The sequence below is a fragment of the Rhinolophus hipposideros genome (genome assembly GCF_964194185.1).
Source record: "Rhinolophus hipposideros genome assembly, chromosome: 2".
In the NCBI taxonomy this organism is placed as follows: domain Eukaryota; kingdom Metazoa; phylum Chordata; class Mammalia; order Chiroptera; family Rhinolophidae; genus Rhinolophus; species Rhinolophus hipposideros.
Window position 1 is genome coordinate 45,910,177 of NC_138048.1, and position 20,691 is coordinate 45,930,867.

Sequence of the window (20,691 nt, forward strand, 5' to 3'; positions counted from 1 at the left end):
TGAAAACTGGACCCTACACTGTTTTCATCTTTCTATCTCCAGATGCCTGGAGCATAATAAACCCTCCATTTGTGTGGGTTGGGGAGGAGGTTGTATTTTTCCTTAAAAACTGCTGAATAGAGAAGAAACAAAGGTGTTTTGCCTCCCTGGCTGGGATAGTGACCAGACAGGCAGTGCACAAGCTACTCTCTGGCTATATCTTCTCCGACCTGACACTTTAAGTACTACATTATCTGCACTTCTATTTCCTCACAAGGTTCTGATAACAAGTGTTCCATAATTACTCTTTTTCTGATTCATATAAATCTCCAAATTGAGACTATACTTATAATTATATCTATAGTTACACATGTATCAAATTCCTCAAGACCAGGTACTATATTAAATACTCTGTATAACCCACAATGCTTAGTACAGTGGTGTCATAGAGTAGGTTTCTCATTGGTTTATTGGAAAATAAATATACTTTAAAAAGAATGTACTTTAAAAACTTGAGATATTTTCCCCAGGAAAAAGAAAAACATCAAATTCATACAACACTAAATTTTGCATAAAATTTCTGTGACTTCTCTGAAAACCATTTATGGACCACAGGTTAAAATTCCTTGTACAAGACACATAGATCAATGACACAAGACACATAGATCGATGGAACAGAATAGAGAGCCCAGAAATAAACCTACACATATATGGTTAATTAATTTACAAGAAGCCAAAAATGTATAATGTAGAAAGAACAGTCTCTTCAATAGTGTTGGGCAAACTGGACAGTCATATGCAAAAGAATGAAACTGGTCACTACCTTAAACTATACACAAAAATTAATTCAAAATGGATTAATGACTTAAAAACTGAATTATGATTAATGGTATAAGAACTGAAACCATAAAACGCCTAGAAGAAAACATGGGCGTTAAGCTCCTTGAATGTGAGTCTTAGTGATGAATTTTTTCATTTAGCAACAAAAGCAAAACAAACAAGTGGAATATCAAATTAAAAAGCTTCTTTACAGCAAAGGAAACCATCAACAAAATGAAAAAGCAACCTACGGAATGGTAGAAAATATTATATCATATATCTGATTGGAGTTAATATCTAAAAGAGATGAAGAACTCATATAAAACTCAATAGCAAAAACATAATCTGATAAAAAATGGGCAGAGGATCTGAACAAACGTTTTCCCAAAGAAGACATACAGATGGCCAACAGGTACATGAAAAGGTACTCGACATCACTAATCATCGGGGAAATTCAAATCAAAACCACAATGAGGCATCACCTCCTCCTTGTTAGAATGGCTATTAATAAAAAGACAAGACATAACAAGTGTTGGCGGGGATGTAGAGAAAAGGGAACCCTTGTGCACTGTTGGTGGGAATGTAAATTGGTGCAGCAACTATGGAAAACAGTATGGAGGTTCCCAAAAAATTTAAAAATAGAACTACCATATGACCCAGCAATTCTACCTCTGGATATTTACCCAAAGGAAATGAAAATAAACAGTAACACAAAAAGATATATGCACCCCCATGTTCATTGCAGCATTATTTACAATCAAGATATGGAAACAACCTAAGTATCCATCAAAGGATAAAGAAAATGTGGGGGCCGACCAGGTGGCTCAGGCGGTTAGAGCTCCATGCTCCTAACTCCGAATGCTGCTGGTTCGATTCCCACATGGGCCAATGGGCTCTCAACCACAGGGTTGCCAATTCAATTCCTCGAGTCCCGCAAGGGATGGTGGGCTGTGCCCCCTGCAACTAGCAATGGCAACTGGACCTGGAGCTGAGCTGCGCCCCCCAAAACTAAGACTGAAAGGACAACAACTTGAAGCTGAACGGCACCCTTCACAACTAAGATTGAAAGGACAACTTGACTTGGAAAAAAGTCCTGGAAGTACACTCTGTTCCCCAATAAAGTCCTGTTCCCCTTCCACAATAAAATCTTTTTTAAAAAAATTAAAAAACAACAAAAAAAAGAAAGTGTGTGGTACATATACACAATGAAATATAATTCGGCCATAAAAAAAGGAAATCTTACCATCTGAAAAAACAGGATAGACCTTGAGGGTGTTATGCTAAGTGAAATAAGACAGACAGAGAAAAGACAAATACTGTATACTCTCACTTATATGTATCTAGAAAACAAACAAAAAAAAACACAAAAAGAAGAAAAAAAACAAGCTCACAGATAACAGAGTGCAGACTGGTGGTTGCCAGAAGCTAGGAGTACTGGTGGGCAAAATGAGTGAAGAAAATTTTGAAAATGTACAAATTTACACTTATAAAGTAAACAACTCATGGGGATATAATGTACAGCACGGCGACTATAGTTAATAACACTGTATTGCATATTTGAAAGTTCCTAAGGGAGCAAATCTTAGAAGTTCTCATCACAAGGGAAAGAAAATGCAATATGTACGTTGATTGATGTTAAATAGACTTATTGTGGTGAACATTTCACAGTATCTATAAATGTCGAATCATTATGTTGTGCACCTGAACCTAAAAAAATGTTGCATGTCAATTATACCTCAATAAAAATGAATAAATAAAATAGTTTAAATTAACATCTTTTAAAAATTCCTTGTACAAAACAAACGTAAGGTGGTGTTATGATGCAAATGTACTCAACATATAGAAAATGCTATTATACAACAAAATTATTATTTTTAAAGGAAATTACTATATAACGGTAAAATTAAGTTCATAAAATATACATCTTCATCTCAGGTCCAGATAATGAAGATGATATTAATGAAGAAGATGACGACAATAAAGAAGGCAGTGGCAACAAAGGAAGACGAGGGAAATAACAGACCAAAAAAAAAAAAGGGAGAGAAGAAAATAATGCTGTAAAGAGGAAATAAATACTATTTAAGAATAAAGTCAGGTTTCGGAGTATTCTGTTTGGGTCCTATGTGTCTTTTGGAAAATGAGTCTTTATGGCCCAATCATTGTTAATAAGCATTTCTTGATCACTTATTGTGTAGAAGGCATTGCACTAGAACCTGGAGGTAAAATGAAATGTAAAACCACATTAAAGAACTTATTTAACCAAAAAGACTGGACATAAATGTAAAAAGGTAAACCATCTCAAAAGCTATGTTTTAGTCCTTGACTCCCAACTCTCATCACACACACAAAAAATCAATTCCAGGTGGGAAGTAGGTCAAAATATAAAAGGTAAGCAGTACAGCTTCTAGAATATAACAGAGATTATCTTCATGACATTAAGATAGGCAAAGAATTCTTAACCAAGACACAGAAAGTGCTCCTCAAAAAGCAAAAATCATTAGAACGGAATTAAAGAATTATTTAAAACTCACCAAAGTAAGAGTAAAAAGCCAAGTCACAGAGTAAAAGAAGATTCTGCAACGCTTATAACCAATAAAGTGCCAGTATTATAACAAACGTATTTTTAAAACATTTTAAAACTTTATAAATCACGGGAAAAGACATACAGACTCTCTAATTTTAAAAACTGGCAAAAGCCCCAAAGTTTATCAACAGATAAATGGATAAACAAAATATAGTATATACATACCGTGTTTCCCCAAACATAAGGCCTAGCCGGACAATCAGCTCTAATGGGTCTTTTGGAGCAAAAATTAGTATAAGACCTGGTGTTACATTATATTATGTTATATTATATTACATTATACCTGGTCTTATATTACAGTAAAATAAGACCAGGTCTTATATTAATTTTTGCTCCAAAGACGCATTAGAGCTGATTATCTGGCTAGGTCTTATTTTCGGGGAAACAGTACAAAAAAATATTATTCAGCCATGAAAAAGAATGAAATTCTGAAACATGTTATAACATAGATGAACCTTGAAAACACTATACTAAGTGAAATAAGCCAGTCACAAAAGGATAAATATTGTATGATTCCACTACATGAGGTACCTAGAATAGGCAAATTCATAGAGATAAAAATAGATTAGACGTTATCAGGGGCTTAATGTTAATGGAGTTTCTATTTGGGGGTCATGAAAACGTTTTGGAAATAGTAATGATGGTTGCACAACACTGCAAATGTGCTTAATGTCACTAAATTGCACACTTAAAAGTGGTCAAAATGGCTAATTTTATGTTATATGTTACCATAATTCTTAAAAATTAATGCATCAAAAACCATTGAATTATATACTTTAAATGGTTAAATTATATGGTATGCAAATTATATCTCAATAAAGCTGTTTTAAAAAACTGGCAAAAGACTTGAACAGACAATTTACAAAAGAGAATACCTAAATGGCCAGTAAAAAGAGGAAAAGGTGAGCAACCTCATTAGTAATCAGGGAAGTGTAAAACACCTACAAATATGTACACACAATGAGATACCATTATTCATCCATCAGAATGGCTAAAGTAAAAAAAAAAAAAATGACAATACCTGGTGTTCACAAGAATGTAGAGGAATGAAACTCTCATACACTGCTAGTGGGCACACAGATCAGCACAAGCACTTTGGGAAAATGGCAAGTCCAACTAAAGCTGAATAAGTGCAATTTGCTTCTTAGGTATATACCTACTAACAGAAGTGCACTTTGACACGCATCAAAACACGTACAAGAACGTGCACACCAGCACTCTCCGTAATAGGCCCAAACTGGAAACAACCCAGTGTCTATCAGTAGTAGGATGGATAAATCGATACCGTGGTGTATTCATGCAATGAAGTGCGATCATGTAATGCAGGTGAAGAAATTACAGCTACACGTAACAACGGGGATGTTATATTTTAAAAACCAGACACAAAAGAATGCATAATGAACATGGATGATTCCATTTGTATAAATTTCAAAAATAGGCAAACTAATTTCTGGGGTTAGAAGTCAAAAAGTGGTTACCTTTGGGGAACAGGGAATGGTAGGGCGATTGAGAGGGACACTGGGGGACTACTGGGTGTTGGCAATGCTCTGTCTTTGGATCTGGATGATGGTTACCCATATTCATTTTTGTGCATTCACTTACAACAATTCATTAAGTGGCACTCTTAATATTTCTATGCTATTTTTGTGTATAATACACTTGTTAAAAATTTTGCCCGTCATGATTGTCTTTTCTAATAAACACAGCAGCTTTGAAATACATCATAATCCAAGAAAAAAACTGCCCGTATATAAGTCAATGATCTTCAGTGGAATGAACGAAGTATAGAGAAAGGCAGCAGGAAGATGTTAGAAGACAGTGGGAAGCTACTGCAAGCTTAGTTCACATAAAGGAAAAGGCTCAGAAACGGTATTAACCTGTTCAAAACTGGAGCACAACTGAAATGCAAATTCAATCCGCAGCATAAAAGAAGGTTTTGAATCATTTTTTGAGAATGAGAAATGTCTATGCTTTAGTAAAAACTTTAAAATTCACATGACTATCTCAATTTCATGTACAGAAGAATTTCAACTTTTTGCCTGTAAAATGAGAGAACTGGATGGTCTATTACCTAATTCCAGGATAAAAGGCTGCGAGGAAGCAAAGATCTAAACTTCATCCATTCGCTCAATAAATGAAGCACCTGTCGGGTGCACTGCACAAAGTCTCACCTTGTGGAGCTGGCAAGAAAGTGTAAGAGAACAAGACACTGCAGCTTAGAGGTGCCTCCAAGGGAGCAGGCAAACTCATTGCGAAGGAAACTACAAGAGAAAAAATCTCTTGCTGAGAAGTCGTCCCAGAGTGTAAGGCAGTCACTCTCAGAGGAAACAGGTTAGAGCTGGGTCTGAAAGGGTAGGTAGTATAGATATCAAGTGAAGGAGATGAGGTATTTCAGACCAGCCAGAAGTGGATGGGAAATGTGAGCAACTGCAGAGGCAGGGAGGCTCAGAGCATTAACAGAGCAGTGGAAACATGATGGGTGGGGTGGGGAAGAGTAGAAAGCCATAGAGGACCCTGAATAATACTCTAAAACCTTTGGAATTTATCCTTTAAGATTTTTGGAGTTTGCTGTGGTTATTGTTGAAGGAAGAAAGGAATATAATGAAAGCAGTGTTTGACAGAAAAGGAACCTGACAGAGAGTAAAGGACAGATCAAAGAGAAGAAAGGTGAAGAACAGCTAGAAAACTGTTGGAATAATGTAAACTTAAAATGATAAGGATATAAACCAATGAAGGTGGAAAGGAAAGAAAGGATAGTAAGAAGTTTAGAACACTAAGAAGAAATATTTTAAATACCGTGGTATTCAGGTATTTAAAAAAAAAAGGTTTTTACCTAGGTACAGGTCATGGGATAAATTGACATATATGAAATTAATGGCCATATATAAAATTCATATAAAATTATATAAATTTATATAAAACGTATAACTGCCATATATAAAATTACCTAATCAGCTAGCATACATAAACTAGAAGGGCAAGTAAAGTTTTTCTGATGTTCAATCTAAATGCGGAAAAGATGAATTAGTTCTCCGGCCACACATGGGATAACTGCAATAAAAGGCGTGGGGAAAGAGATCCATTACCCCTTTATGCGAGTCAAAGAGAAAGCTGGAATGCCAGCTTCCACTGGGTGTATGTAAAGAGTCTAAAAGGGAATTCAAGAGGAAGTGCGCAAGATTGCAAATTATTTTCGTGTCCTTGGTCTTCTCATCAGTTTATAGAATATGTGTTAGACATTGAAGGAGTAAGCAGATTTGATTTATTTTAATGCAGGCAGATGGCTTGGTCGTGGAAATTGTGAAGAGATTTACTGAGCGGCTTCATCAGATCAAGGACATTATGGAATTAAGGGGCTCTAAGAGACCTTACTGGCCCAGCTCCCTGCAGCTCACACATTATACTTTCTTACTAATGAGAAAGACAACTCAACCCCCCTGAATGCGAAGTGACTGGGGAAGAGGTGGGGCACGATTACTTTGTCCAAGTAAGTGCAAATACTAAGACAGAAACTGGAAATATAGATTGATCAAAGAGCAAGTAAAACGTCTTGCTCTGAGGACAATGAAATCACAAATGCGGAAAAATTAAAAGTCACACTTTCAGAAAATATTTTCATGAAAACATATCATGTTTAAGTTTCTATAACTATTGTGGAGTACATAATTCAAGAACTAGTGTGGTTTAGTTTCAGGAAAATTGAATGATCTGAAACAAATTATATTTATCAAGATAACACAATAGGCAGTGAGTTTATGAATCTCAGAATTATTTTGAAAGCTCTGCCAATGTGACTAACTGTCCATTTTGGAGACTACCTGGCTTCGTGTAAAAACATTCTCTTTCATGAAAATGCAAAAAGAACAACTGGGCGACACTACTGATGGATATAACCTAGAATCAGAATTACGACGTGCCCTAATCACACCCCTCCAAAGCTTTCGGTTTAAGTATCACTACCTCCCAGACTAAAACTCACTGTTTTTTTAAAAGCTCACAGGCTTTTCACCTTCAATAAATGATAGCAATACTAAAGCATCTATATTCATCATGTAACCCAGGATAGATAAATTTTAGATACCTAATATCTGGTTTAGACCAAAAAAAAGTCATTATGATAGAAAAGTAGATAAAGGTCATAAAAATCAAGTTAAGGGACTGGAATACAGTGATTGTGGTAAAAAGAAAATTTTTGTCATATTTACAGCCTGCTTACAACTGACCCTTTCCTGACACATACAAGATCTGTCTATGATATAAAGGATTTATTTAAAAGAATAAGGAGGTACATACATAGCTTAAGATAAAGTGAACAGAAATCAATTTTTAAATGAAATTTAAAAGTAAAATTCTTCATATTTGAAAGCCACTTTTTATAATCCTTCTATAACAGATAAAGATGCTTTTAATACCTAAAATAAATATCACCATAAAGTCTCATTATAGTGATGGAAGGAGAGGGGAATGGGAAGTCAAGTAACTATTTTTTAAAACAGTTTTATGAATATGTTAAAACCAGCTACCTATTACCTCCATCTTATTTTGTTGACAATATTCTCAATACTTGGAAGCCAAATCAAAGAATCACAAGATTACAGAGCTGAAAAAGAACAGGACATTACCTAATGTCACTCCCTCATTTTGCAAATGAAAGCTGGCGGGGAGAATTGTCTGATGTCTCCCAGGTCACACCTCCTCCTTTGGTACCTCCTGGATAGAACTCTGACCTCCTGACTCCAGTTGGGGCTGATCGATCCTTGTCACAGTAACTGCCACTAACCAAGCATTTTCTCCCTGCCAGACATTATGCTAGACACTTTAAAAATGCCTCATTTCCTTTAATTTAGTACTTCTTAATGCACTGAGAGGGCTACCTACATGCTACAGGATAATCCAACTCAAGAGCTCGGGACATTACAACATTACCAAAGTCAGACAGCAAATAAATAACAAGTCAGGAATTCAAACCCAGTATGTCTGACTATACAAAGTTGTTACACAATGCTGTTGTCTCCCTTAATTGCTAACTGTGTACATCCAAACAATTCCACTTTGGGCCAGCTAGACCACAGAAATACCTACACAGATTTATAGGTTACATGTACACGGATGTTCACTATAACATCATTAATATCAAAAATTTAGAAACAACATAAATGTCCAACAACGGGAAAACAGCTAAACAAATTATGGTATAGACTTGTTATGAAATAAGAAACTTAGGTCATTAAAAACAATAAGGTAGATCCTTGTAACAGATGTGGCAAGATGCCCATACTAAATTGTTATGTTTTTTATAATAAGTTGTAGAACAATATTTATGGCATTAAAAAAATACATGTACATGCAGGCTTTGTTTGTAATTAGAAAAAGGTCTGGAACAATGCACAGCAGAGCCAGAGAACTCAGTGGCTGGACGTGGGATATGAGTCCATTTTTAAACACTTCTTCTGCATTGTTTGAATTTTTATGCCTAGGAGATGCTACTGTTGTAATTTTAAAAAACTGTAATACAAAAATAAAGAATTTTAAATGACTTTATTATTTACTTTGAAATAATACATGCATACTCCGTTTAATACATGCATACATACATGCATACAATCTCACACAGCATGAAATTATGGTGTGGCTATTTGTCTCTAAAATAATTTTCCAAAAAAAAAAATCTAACATCCGCTAGAGTTTCAATTACTATAGTTCCCAGACCCATGAGGGTCTCCAAGACCCTTTCAGAAAATCCATACGATTAAAGCTATTTTCTTCATAATGGTAAGATGTAATGTGCCTTTTTGCCTGTGTTGACATTTGCACGGATGGTGCAGATGCAGTGGTGGGTGTACTTGCTGGCGCCTCCATACAAGTCAAGGCACTGGCACTGAACTGTACTCAAAGTCATTGTAGTTTTCTCTGTCATGCACTTATGGTTATAAAAGAAAATCCAGTTTCACTAAAGAATGTCTTTGATGAAGCAGTAACAGTAATTTTATTAAATCTTGACCTTTTATAATATTCCTTGTGACAAAACGGGTAGTGTGAAACATAAATCTCTTGTGTTGAATACCAAAGCAAAATGACTGTCCCAAAGGAAAACCCCTGGTGGAACTCAAAGCTGAAAAAATCACTTTTTTCTTGGATCAGCATTTTTACTGGAAAGAACAATTCACAGACAGACTATAGTTATTCAGACTTAGGTATTTGGCAGACATTTTCTCAAAATTGAACAAAATAGACTATCACTTTAAGAGAAATCTCTGACAGCTGTTTGTCGTCAATTCAAGGAAATAATTAAAATTTGGAACTTGTACCTGCCATTGTGAGCTAAATTATCAATGTATAATGTAACTAAAAAATCATGCACAAATAAAAGATCCATTCAAAGGATAAGGATAAGATAAACCAATCAATTTTTAATGTAACAGAGGGAGAAATGTTTATTGAAATGGTTTCTGATTCTGCATTGCAACCAATCTTTAAGAAACTACTTACTGAGTTTTGGTGGAATATCAAAGAATAATATACAAAAGTATTTGCAAATGCAATCAAAATACTCCTTCCTCTTCCAACTACATATGTGTGTGAGGCCATATATTCATCATATATTTCAACCAAACCAAGATAATACATCATAATAAACTTAATGAAGAAGCCCATAGGGACTTACAAATGGCCAACAGACATATGAAAAAATGCTCAACATCACTAATCATCAGAGAAATGCAAATAAAAACCACAATGAGATATCACCTCACCCGTCAGAATGGCTATCATCAACAAGACAAATAGCAACAAGTGTTGGAGAGGCTTGGAGAGGTTGAAGAGGTTGGAGAAAAAGGAACCCTCATACACTGTTGGTGGGAATGCAGACTGGTGCAGCCGCTATGGAAGGCAGTGTGGAGGTTCCTCAAAAAATTACAAATAGAATTACCGTATGACCCAGCAATCCCTCTCCTGGGTATCTACCCAAAGAATCTGAAATCATTTATCCATAAAGACACGTGCGCTCCAATGTTCATTGCAGCTTTGTTTACGGTGGCCAAGACATGGAAACAACCAAAATGTCCTTCAACAGATGACTGGATAAAGAAGTTGTGGTATGTATACACAATGGAATACTATTCAGCGTTAAGGAAAGATGATATAGGAACATTTGTGACAACATGGATGGATCTTGAGAATATAATGCTAAGCGAAATAAGTCAGACAGAAAAAGCAGAGAACCCTATGATTTCACTGATATGTGGTATATAAACCAAAAACAAGACAAACAAATGAGAAACAAGAACTCATAGACACAGACAATAGTTTAGTGGTTACCAGAGGGTAAGGGGGTGGGGGGAGGGAGATGAGGGTAAGGGGGATCAAATATATGGTGATGGAAGGAGAACTGACTCTGAGTGGTGAACACACAATGGGATTTATTGATGATGTAATACGGAATTGTACACCTGAAACTATGTAATTTCATTAACAATTGTCACCCCAATAAATAAATTAAAAAAAAAAAAGAAGCCCATAGGGGAATCCAGTCTTCTAATGAGCCAGACATGAAACAGATTTCCAAAAATGTAAAACAGTGCCATTCTTCTCACTAGTATTTTTTGGTTTTGGAAAAAACACTAACTTATCACAAAAATATATTATTAATGTCAACATAAATGGATTTATCATTGTTTTTAAATTGATTAATATTTTTACAGTTTCTCACTTTCAATTTCCAATATGGTAAATATTGATAAACATAATCCACACAAACAAAAGCTCTTTGTCACCCTCAATAATCTTCAAGACCCCAAAAATCTTTAAGGCCAAAAGTTTGAGAATCTGTGGTATACTGTGAACACATTTTTCACATGTTCTGCACACCGTCTTAAGTCTTGGCCAACAAATGTTAGGACAGCACTCTGGAGTTACACGTGGGCAATATGCAAATGTGAACTGTACTGCAAGCTTTCTTAACCAATGAAAGCCTAAAGAGCTAAGCTGATTTGAATATATTCGTCAACAAGTGATGTTTACTACACTCCAACCGCTCTTTCTGCCATAAATTTTGTGTTCTACCAAATGATCTTGCCCCATAGGGGCTGACAGAAGTTGCAAAACTGGTAGTGAAAGACCTGGTCCAAAGAAACAAAGATTAAGTATTATGATCGATGTTTTGATGTCACTTCAGGCATCTTTGGGCACATGGTCAACAATGTGGCTAAGATTAGTTGAAGACTTTTGACATTTTGAGAGCCAGAGACACCACTGCAGACTGAGAGAGAATGGTCCATAAGGAAATGAGTCATAGCTGGAAGAAACTGTAGCTGGAAACATGCCGACTTCATGAGAAGGGAAGGGAATGGGAGGGGAGGACAAATGGCAATCTCTCCTGGGAATAGGTTATAATCCCGCTGCATGGTGTTGCTGTAGTCAACGCTCCTATTTCTAAAATAACACCTCTCTTATCATTTGCAACAACATGGATGGATCTAGAGAACATTATGTTAAGTGAAATAAGTCAGAAAGAGAAAGACAAGTACTATATGATCTCACTTATATGCGGAATCTAAAGAAAAGAATAAGTGAATGAACTAATCAGAAACAGTTTTGGGGACAAAAAGGAAAAAAACCGAGAGTTGTTAGATGGGGAGGGAGAATAAGGGGAAAGGTGAAGGGATTAGGAAGCAGCTGGTAACCACAAGATGGCCTCAGGGTTTTTGAAAATTAATTTGGGGAACGTATTCAATAATGTTGTAAAGATTTTGTTGGGTATCCGATGGACATGTGTCCTATTTGGGAGACCACCTCAGGGATACTGTGGATGCCTGATCATGGCTCTGTACACTAGAAGCTAAACATTAATGAATGCCAACTATAATTTTATATATATAATGTGATGGCTCAGTGTGAGGTTGGAGGGATAGTGGATGGGGGGAGGGGGGATCACAGTGTGAGGGATATAAACGATGAACGTCTAAGTATTACCTTGTCTTGTACACCTGAAACTAATACATTAAAAATAATAAAAAATAAAATAACACCTCTCGTACTTTATACACATGATGTGGGGAGAGGGAGCTTGAGCTTAGACTACACTAGACTAGGTGTTATTTTCATTATCTCTGTTCTCAGGCGACTAGTTCTAACATACAGGTCCTCGGGACTAAAAGTACCAGACATGGAAATGGGGAACTTCAAGGTTCTAAGTGAATTCCCCAAAGTCCAAGATCATTCTTTATTAAATGGAGCAAAACCTTTGGAAATTCCTTAGGAAAATGTATTTCAAAAAGAGACAACTTCAAAGTTTTAGGTCTAAAGATAAGCTAAGAATCAATTTTGAAAGATCTGTAAGTATTGCATTTTTAAATAAACTTCCAAAGTCATAGAATTTTAAAAGAATGTGAAAATATATCCCTATCACTTCTGTTCTACAAAATATATACTAAGGTTGAAGTTGAAGCTGACAGTCAAACCAAATTTCTAGAGAAAATTTTAACAAAAATTATCTTTTTTATTTAAAAGAGAAAAACACATTCTTTTCAGGTATTCCAAACACAGAGGATTATCTCTTATATTAGTAACCACTCACTTAATTCATTCACAAGTATCTACTAGCACTTACTATGTGCCAGGCATGGTATTGGTCTTCAGGAAAATATTCATACGAGTATTGCAGCACTATTCACAATAGCCAACATACAGAAACAACCGAAATGCCCAATAGACGATTGAATAAAGAAATTGTGGCACATTTATACAATGGAGTATTACTCTGCCATAAAAAAAGAATGAAATCTTACCATTTGCAACAACATGGATGGACCTAGAGACTATTATGCTAAGTGAAATAAATCAGACTGAGAAAGACAAATACACGATTACACTTATATGTGAACAGAATAATTGAGCAAACGAAACAGAAATAGACTCAGAGATACAGAGAAAAAACTGATGGTTGCTAGTAGGAGGGGTGTTGGAGGTGGGGGAGGTGAAGGGATTAGAAAGTACAAATTGGTAGTCACAAAATAGTCAGGAGGATGTGAAACACAGTGTGGGGAATATAATCAATAATACTGTATAGATTATGTAGGGTGCCAGATGGGTACTGGACTTATCCAAGGGTCACTTCATAGATTGAGTGCCTGACCACAGTGCTGTACACCTAAAGCTGATATAGAATGATACCGAATGTCAACTATAATTTATATATATACATATATGTGTGTACATATATATGTGTGTGTGTGTGTGTGTGTGTGTGTGTGGTCACAGGAAATAAGGTATAGCATACGGAATATAGTCAATGGTATAGTAACAACTCTATACAATGTCAGAGGGGTAGTAGACTGGGAGGGGGTTATCACTTTGTGAGGGGTGTAAATGTTTAATCATTATGTTGTTTTGTACACCTGAAACTAATAAAAAATAAAAATAGATAAACATAAAAATTTTAGTGATATTTATTAAAATGTGATCTTCCTATAACACATGAGGCACAGCCACACCATATAGCACCCATATAGTATCCGACAATGGTAAAGACAAACTGGTATCAGACCAATGGCTGAATCTATTGTTTGTGAAATTATAAAACAGATTTTCTCTCTGACTGACTTAACATTTCTACAATTTTAAAACCATCACAAACGCAAACTACGACTACAGTCTCTTTCTTAGGTGGTAGGAAACCAGGTACAGAGGGAATCAGTTACCCAAACTTTACTAAAAAGGAAAAAAATCCTTCCACAATTTAGTAAGATCAGCTTAACTCCTAAGTAAACTAATTAACTTTCCTCTTTTAAGACCAAATCAGCTCAAATCAGATGGTGTTTTGAACACCACCCAAGAACTGACAACCTCTCTGAAACCAGTTACTTTCAAAGTATGATGAAGGGAGGATTCAGAGCGTCAGCTGTTCTGAGAGCTGCCCTCAAAATGCAAGGGTGGATTGTGTGAGTGCCAAGTAGTCCTCATCAAACAAAGGAGGGAACGTGAAGTGACTTGGACTACCAGAAATCCAGCCATCCTACCTCAATATGCATAAAATATACAAATTGATTATCATTAGTGTAGAAACAAACAGTGTAGATACAAGTAATGTAGATACAAATATATTCTAAATAAACTAGTTACAGATCACAACTTAAGTGGGAACACCACAATTTTCCCAACTTTCGCCCTCCCAACTCAGCCAGGATGTCCCGTCCCTTGTTCTGACTCCCTGCAACTAAAGAGTCCTGTGTGCCAGCACACCACCTTGTTTGACACAAAATCACATGGCTTAAGCACGAAGATTCAAATGAGACTCTTCATTATAAATGTTTCCACTATCAAAGTGTGAAAACACATTTGAAAATGTGCCACATATTGTCACTGGGGGGAAAAGTCTTTGCCCATGGCATCATTACCTTGGGTCTGACAAGAGTTCTAAGCATAACATTTCACACGTGCTTAGTGATTTAATATTTAAATTGCTTCCTGAATAGTCCATGTCCAATATACAGTGTATTAAGCTTCATTTCTCTAAAATTTTCATCCAGTGGCTGTCACCTTTCATGTAGGTCAAACTACAGATTTTTCACTAAAAAGTGAATCTTTCTAAAACCGTTACCTAATTAACGTGAGAGCTAAGAAATTGAAGTTTACAATAAATTTTTCATAATGTTAATATTTAGGCTCATAACTCCATTTCATTTTATATGGACTTTTCTTTCTTTTTACACATTTTCTCAGATTCTGGAACGTTATCCACTGTTTTAACAAATCACAAGTTATACAAGAAACACTTTAGATATATCTAACCCATTGGTAGAACTATATAATACTTAACTTTTCAAACACCCTTTGAAGTTCCTCCACAGAGATTTAAACAAATATAAAACAGAAAATTCTTGACATCTATTTTCTTTCAAAAATTTAAGACACTCTCTATTTCTATCTTCAGTGCATTATGTCATTGGAGTGGCCGCTGCTACAACGGTTATCTATCTAACAACCATTTATTTCCCTTTTCCTTCTTCATAATGGAAGCAACTTTGTTCAGATTTCCACTCCTCCCCCCTCCTTCCACATTGGAAGTCCTAAAGATGAGCCCAAATTCATTCCAACCAACTTTGCTATTGACTGGTTCAACAACATAACATAGTCAGGACTCCAGGTATTCTCCAGGAGACTATTATGCTAGACACTCAATAACTATTCACCCTCTTCCCCTCCCTATCTTAAGAAAACTGAATTATCAGTGGCCTTTCCATGGCCTAAGGAATGAATTCCAAACTCAGCATTCAAGGCTCTCAACTATCCTTTCACTATCTTCTTAGCCTTTTCTCCTTTGTACAATCTCCTGCTCTAGCAGCTAAAAGGTTAGCCTTTCCAGAATATGCCCCTGCACTTTGATTTCATATCCTTTGTTCAAGCTGCTGCTTTGGCTAGAAAAGCCCAATCACAACCATCTCAGTCAACTCAAATCCAACTTATTCCAAGTCCAGATTAAAAGTAAACGTTTCCATAAAGTCTTCCTTGATGTCACCATTAATAAATGGCACTTATCATATATTCCTTCTATCATAAATAATTTGTGCATGCTTACAGCCTGTTTTAAAACTGCAAATGCCTTATGGGCTGTGGACAAACTCTTGAGTATCTTTGTCTTCCACCACCATCCCTTCCAACCAGACACCCAAACTTCTGAGTAACTCAGAAAAAATCTGTTGAACATATGAGCACATTTTTTCGTTTTTGAGGTTGAAAAGTGCCTTTACATAACAAATTATCATGAACGCTGAAATGTCCTTGGAAGTCTTTAAAAACATCTTTGGATGGCTTAGGAATAGTTCTGCTGAAAGAAAAAAACAAAGCAGATGACCTTGTAAGGCTGATTCTGCGAACTACATCAACTCTTTAAAAGTACTGCCTAATAATTAAAAAACGAACTATGTACAAATGCTATTTACAAAGAGTGATATTTATTGTAATATACAAACGTCAACAACAGAGTTTTTTACCATAAATTTCAGCTGTTCTTATAGCAGTCTTTATAATATTTTCAGTTATGTCCAAGGGATTGTAAAAAAGCCCATTTACTGAATTTTATTTCACACTTGAAGGAAGTAGGACAGAGAAAAATGTTGGCTCTCTCAAACTGGTAACCAGTCAAAATTAATTTAGAAATACACACTGATGTCATTTTATTATCTATACACAATCACTAAAACTATACCTACTGAACACCACAAAAGTTATCTGCAATTTTGACCATTTCCTTCACTGACTTCTATGGAAAAGGTATACAAAGTTTTATATTCCTTTCTCCCCCACTATAAGAATTTGTACAATTTAAGTCAGCTAATATTAGGTTACTTAAAGATTCAGGGGTACATTACCAGTTCAAATAAGACCATAAAAGTATGGGAAACATACTGATATCTCCACAAGGGATTAAAAAAAAATCAGGGTTAACCACAATATTCCAGCAATCATTGAACCTGCGTTTTACATAAAACCTTTCAGAATAAATCTCAGTAAATGTTAACAATCAATTAAATGAGAGAGAAAACTTGATTCCACAGGACAATGCACTCACAAAAGAAAAGGGCACTTATAAGATGAAAATCAGAGTTTAAATATGATGGCTATTCATAGAAAGTAAAAGGTAAGGTTAGAGTAGAAAATTAAATTTAAATACATATTTGAAAATCCGTTAACAAGAAAATTAAACACGTTTATTCCTTGTGTTTTAATACTGTTATTTATATTCTACGTATTTTTGTAAGCCAATTTAAATCCTTTGCGGAAGAAACTAGCATATAAAAAAATAAATTATTGCTTTCGAATATAGGGTAGCACACTGTATAGTTATTTTTTTAAAAAAATAAAGATCAAATTTTCAGTGAAACCTGCATATACTCGTTAAAGGTTATGGTAAAGACACAATTTAAAGTTTTCTGGATTATTTTAAAGGCATCTAGTTTTCCTGGAGCCACCTGGTCACGGGAACTGATTCGAAATACTGCTTCTCACTGGACCTCGTAAGTACGGGAGCTCAGAGTCTAAAAAGCAGCAAAGCGGGGTCAGAGTCAGGCCCAGGATGGACCGTAACCAAGCAGCAGGTGCAGTTACCTCTCCGATCGGGGAACACCTGGTTTGGGAGGGAGGCCGGGAAGGGGGGCGCCGGCGGGACAGCAGCCGCGGCGGGTGGGCGCGCGAGCCTGGGTCGGTAGCAACGAACATGGCCCCTGAAAAGTTGGGCTCCCCAGACCTGGCACGGGCGAGCAGGCTGTTTGCGATCCGCAGACAGCTTCTGCCCGGGCCGCCGGCCCCGCCTGGCCCCAGATGGCGTAGCGGGCTACTCACCCTGCAGAGAGAGGAGCAGCAAGGGCGCCAAACTAGAGCCGGGAGAAGTCATCCCGGAGCCGCAGGGAGCGCGCCTGCCACCCGCCGGGCTCCTCGTCGCGGCAGCGGAGGCGGGGACCGGGCTCTCGGCGCTCTCCGGACAGCCCGGTCCTCCCCGATCCGCCCGGCGGTGCTGGGACCGCCCGACACGCAGGTGAGTCAAGTGCAGCTCCCGCGCCGCCCCGCGCTCGCCGGCCTCGCCCCGCAGTGCCACCGCCACCTCGCGCTGCCCCAGGACCCGACGGCCCTCCACGCCGCCGGGGGAGCCACTCCCCCCACCTCGAGCCCAGCTACTCCGGCAGCAGCCGGGCTCCACCGGGCTCCGCACCGCCCACTAGCCCCGCTCGGTCTCCCGGGCAACCACCGCTCCAGCGCGACGCCTGGCGGCCCACCCGCGGAGCGGTCGCTGCGCGCAGCTGGCGAGGCCCCGGCCACCTGTGCGCGGTGCCATCCGCTCCCCCGCGCGCCCCAGCGAGCCCGGGAACCCAGAAGCCGTTGTCCTCCTCGCCCACAGTCGGGTCCCCTCCCCGGCCCTGAACGCCTGCAGGGACAGGTGGTCCTCGTCTCCAGAGAGCTCCTGGAGGGACTTTTCCACCGTCTTCGTCCGAAGATTCTTGTCTGTTGTGGTTTTCAGATGGCCGTTTCACTTTCTCTCAATCCTCTCTTCTGTAACCTAAATAATCGGAAAGAACCTGACTCCTCACTACACTTTCTCCCTTGAAAAGAGAGCAGCGGCTGTACTAATATTCCTCATTCCCCATTTTATCAGGGACTACCATCTTCTCTTGGCCCTTTAGTAAAATTGACGTTAACTGATAATATTTAAAATGTTTCCATTTTAAATAGTATAGCTTTCTTAAACTAATTTCAAGTATTCGTTTAACTAGTGAGGAGGTGATTTTTATTCGGGTGGTTGTTACTTTGATTGGATTTTTACTTTTGCTTCTTGTTTGTTTTAGTTGGGTGGGAAGACAGGCCTTGCTGACATCCGAAATTATTTTACCTAAATATCTACCTACATCTTCCCATATAAAACCTAATCTTCATTCCTTTTCCATTGAGGGCAGTGATTGGTGTCCTACAGCCCCCACAGTCACTTTGTGTCAGTCTCCAACCTGAGCCTTCTAAATTTGAGGACATACCTGCCCAGGGAATGCCAGATCATTCTGGTCAATTTCTACAGCAGTATAGATTAGGATTTGGGGGACTATTCAGAAATTCTGAGCTCCCATTTGGCAGATACAATCCTCCCACAGCAATTCAGGAATGAAAATAGTATGCACAGGAGAAAGGCAAATATGTAAAACATCTATACATTTGGACAAAGATTAGAAGATACATGTAGAGGTGAAAATAATAGTATCAAGATGGTGGAAACATGGATGCATTTTTTCTTTTTTAAAAATGTTGCTGATATAATTTCAAGTAAAAATGGGGGGGAACACATTGAGAAATGCCAGTCACCTTTAACAAGAATACCCTGAAAAGGTATACTTTGATTATGAACTAGAGATAACCTCAATTTTGCTCACTACTTCAAATTTGCTAGAATCCCTTATGAGATCTCTCATAGCAAGAAAAGAATATGACAGTACAAAGTCTTTGATATTAATAACAAGTTTAAAATGTCAACTATGATTTCATCACTGGGCTTAATCTCATTATTTTAAACTCCAGGGCAAGTAGATTTTTTTTTTTCCATCCAGTCCAGTTCCTTACCTTGTCGTACATATATTCCTGCCTTCTAACCCAGTCCGGAGCAGAGTATAAGGGTAATATAAAAAGAAAAGCAAGGAAGTTGCTGTGTGGCAGGTGCTACTCAGAGCAGCATTTTTCTTCACTATAATCCCAGATTTAAGTACAGAGATAGACTATTATTTAATTAAATAAATAACCGAATAATCTAGGCTGCAAAGCCCTGATAAAAGCAAGCTACCTGATACACTTCTTAGCACTTCAGTTCAGCAAATATTTACGGAGTATCTACACTACATCAGGCACTGGGTTGAAGGTTAAACAAAGTTTAAAATATAATCCCCACCCTTAAATAACTTCTAATTGTACATGGGATATATCTGCACTGTCATGAATCAGAAGAGCAGAAAGCTCTCCTGCCTCTTTGTCACCATAGTGTACTTCTGCCTTGCCCGACAGGAGCTGGGAACTTACTAAGAGGACAAAGTGCTTACAGTTCGGTGGAGAAGCCCTTGAATTAGAAAAAGAAGTGTGTCTTCTGAAGGGAGAATGGGGACGATCAGATTTCAGGAGGCAATCTGGCTGCCCAGAAGCATGGGTGGGCAGATGGTAGATGGTGGACTCAAAGGAAGCAGATTGGGAGAACTGAAAACTCCAAGTGCTGTACACAGAGCCTTCCAAAAGGACACCCTCACAGGAAACAACAACAACAACAAATGTGCTTTTTAATTCAGAGAGATAATACCATTGGCATGTATTTTGAGTAAATTTTTATTAGTAATGATGAGTTTCATCAGTGCTTTTATCCTAATCTGCTTCATGATCACAGTAGGATGTCTTTAAATCTCTTAAGTATTCTGATTGCTAAACAACAGACAACATCTTACATTTGCATAATACTTTATAAATTTCAAAGTACTTTTACATGTATTATCTAATTTGATCTTCACAGCAACGCCAGGGGGTAGGTAAAGCAGATAATATCACCCCCTCTTCACACAGTAAGACACTGAGCCTCAAAAAGATCGACGGACACCTCAGGGATTGCAAATATCCAGAGCAGAACTGGAACCAAGTTCTGACATTCACCGTGTGGTTCTTCTACCACATCACAAAGTCTTTTTCTTTTATCTTTTTATAGACCAACATCGAAAGAAATTAATATAAGTCATAGTGTCTTAAAGCCATGAGCCAAGGTAAGTAGGTGGACTCTAGAAAGAAGCTGGAGAAGATAAGGA

The 20,691-nt window shown here is 37.5% G+C and overlaps 1 protein-coding gene across 4 annotated transcripts in view; it reads right to left on the reverse strand.

Moving 5' to 3' along the window:
* Window positions 1–20,691, reverse strand: part of IGSF11 (immunoglobulin superfamily member 11) — a 197,938-nt gene that overhangs the window by 99,909 nt on the left and 77,338 nt on the right. The window contains exon 1 of one of the 4 annotated variants that reach the window (XM_081065858.1): window positions 17,720–18,110. The exons of 1 other annotated variant lie outside the window; for it this stretch is intronic. In XM_081065858.1, coding sequence (XP_080921984.1) covers window positions 17,720–17,771 — 52 coding nt within the window. In that variant the 5' untranslated portion in view covers window positions 17,772–18,110. Of the gene's footprint in view, window positions 1–17,485; window positions 17,691–17,719; window positions 18,111–20,691 lie in introns of those variants that run through there. 2 more of the 4 variants (XM_081065860.1, XM_081065862.1) reach the window with 2 other exon arrangements.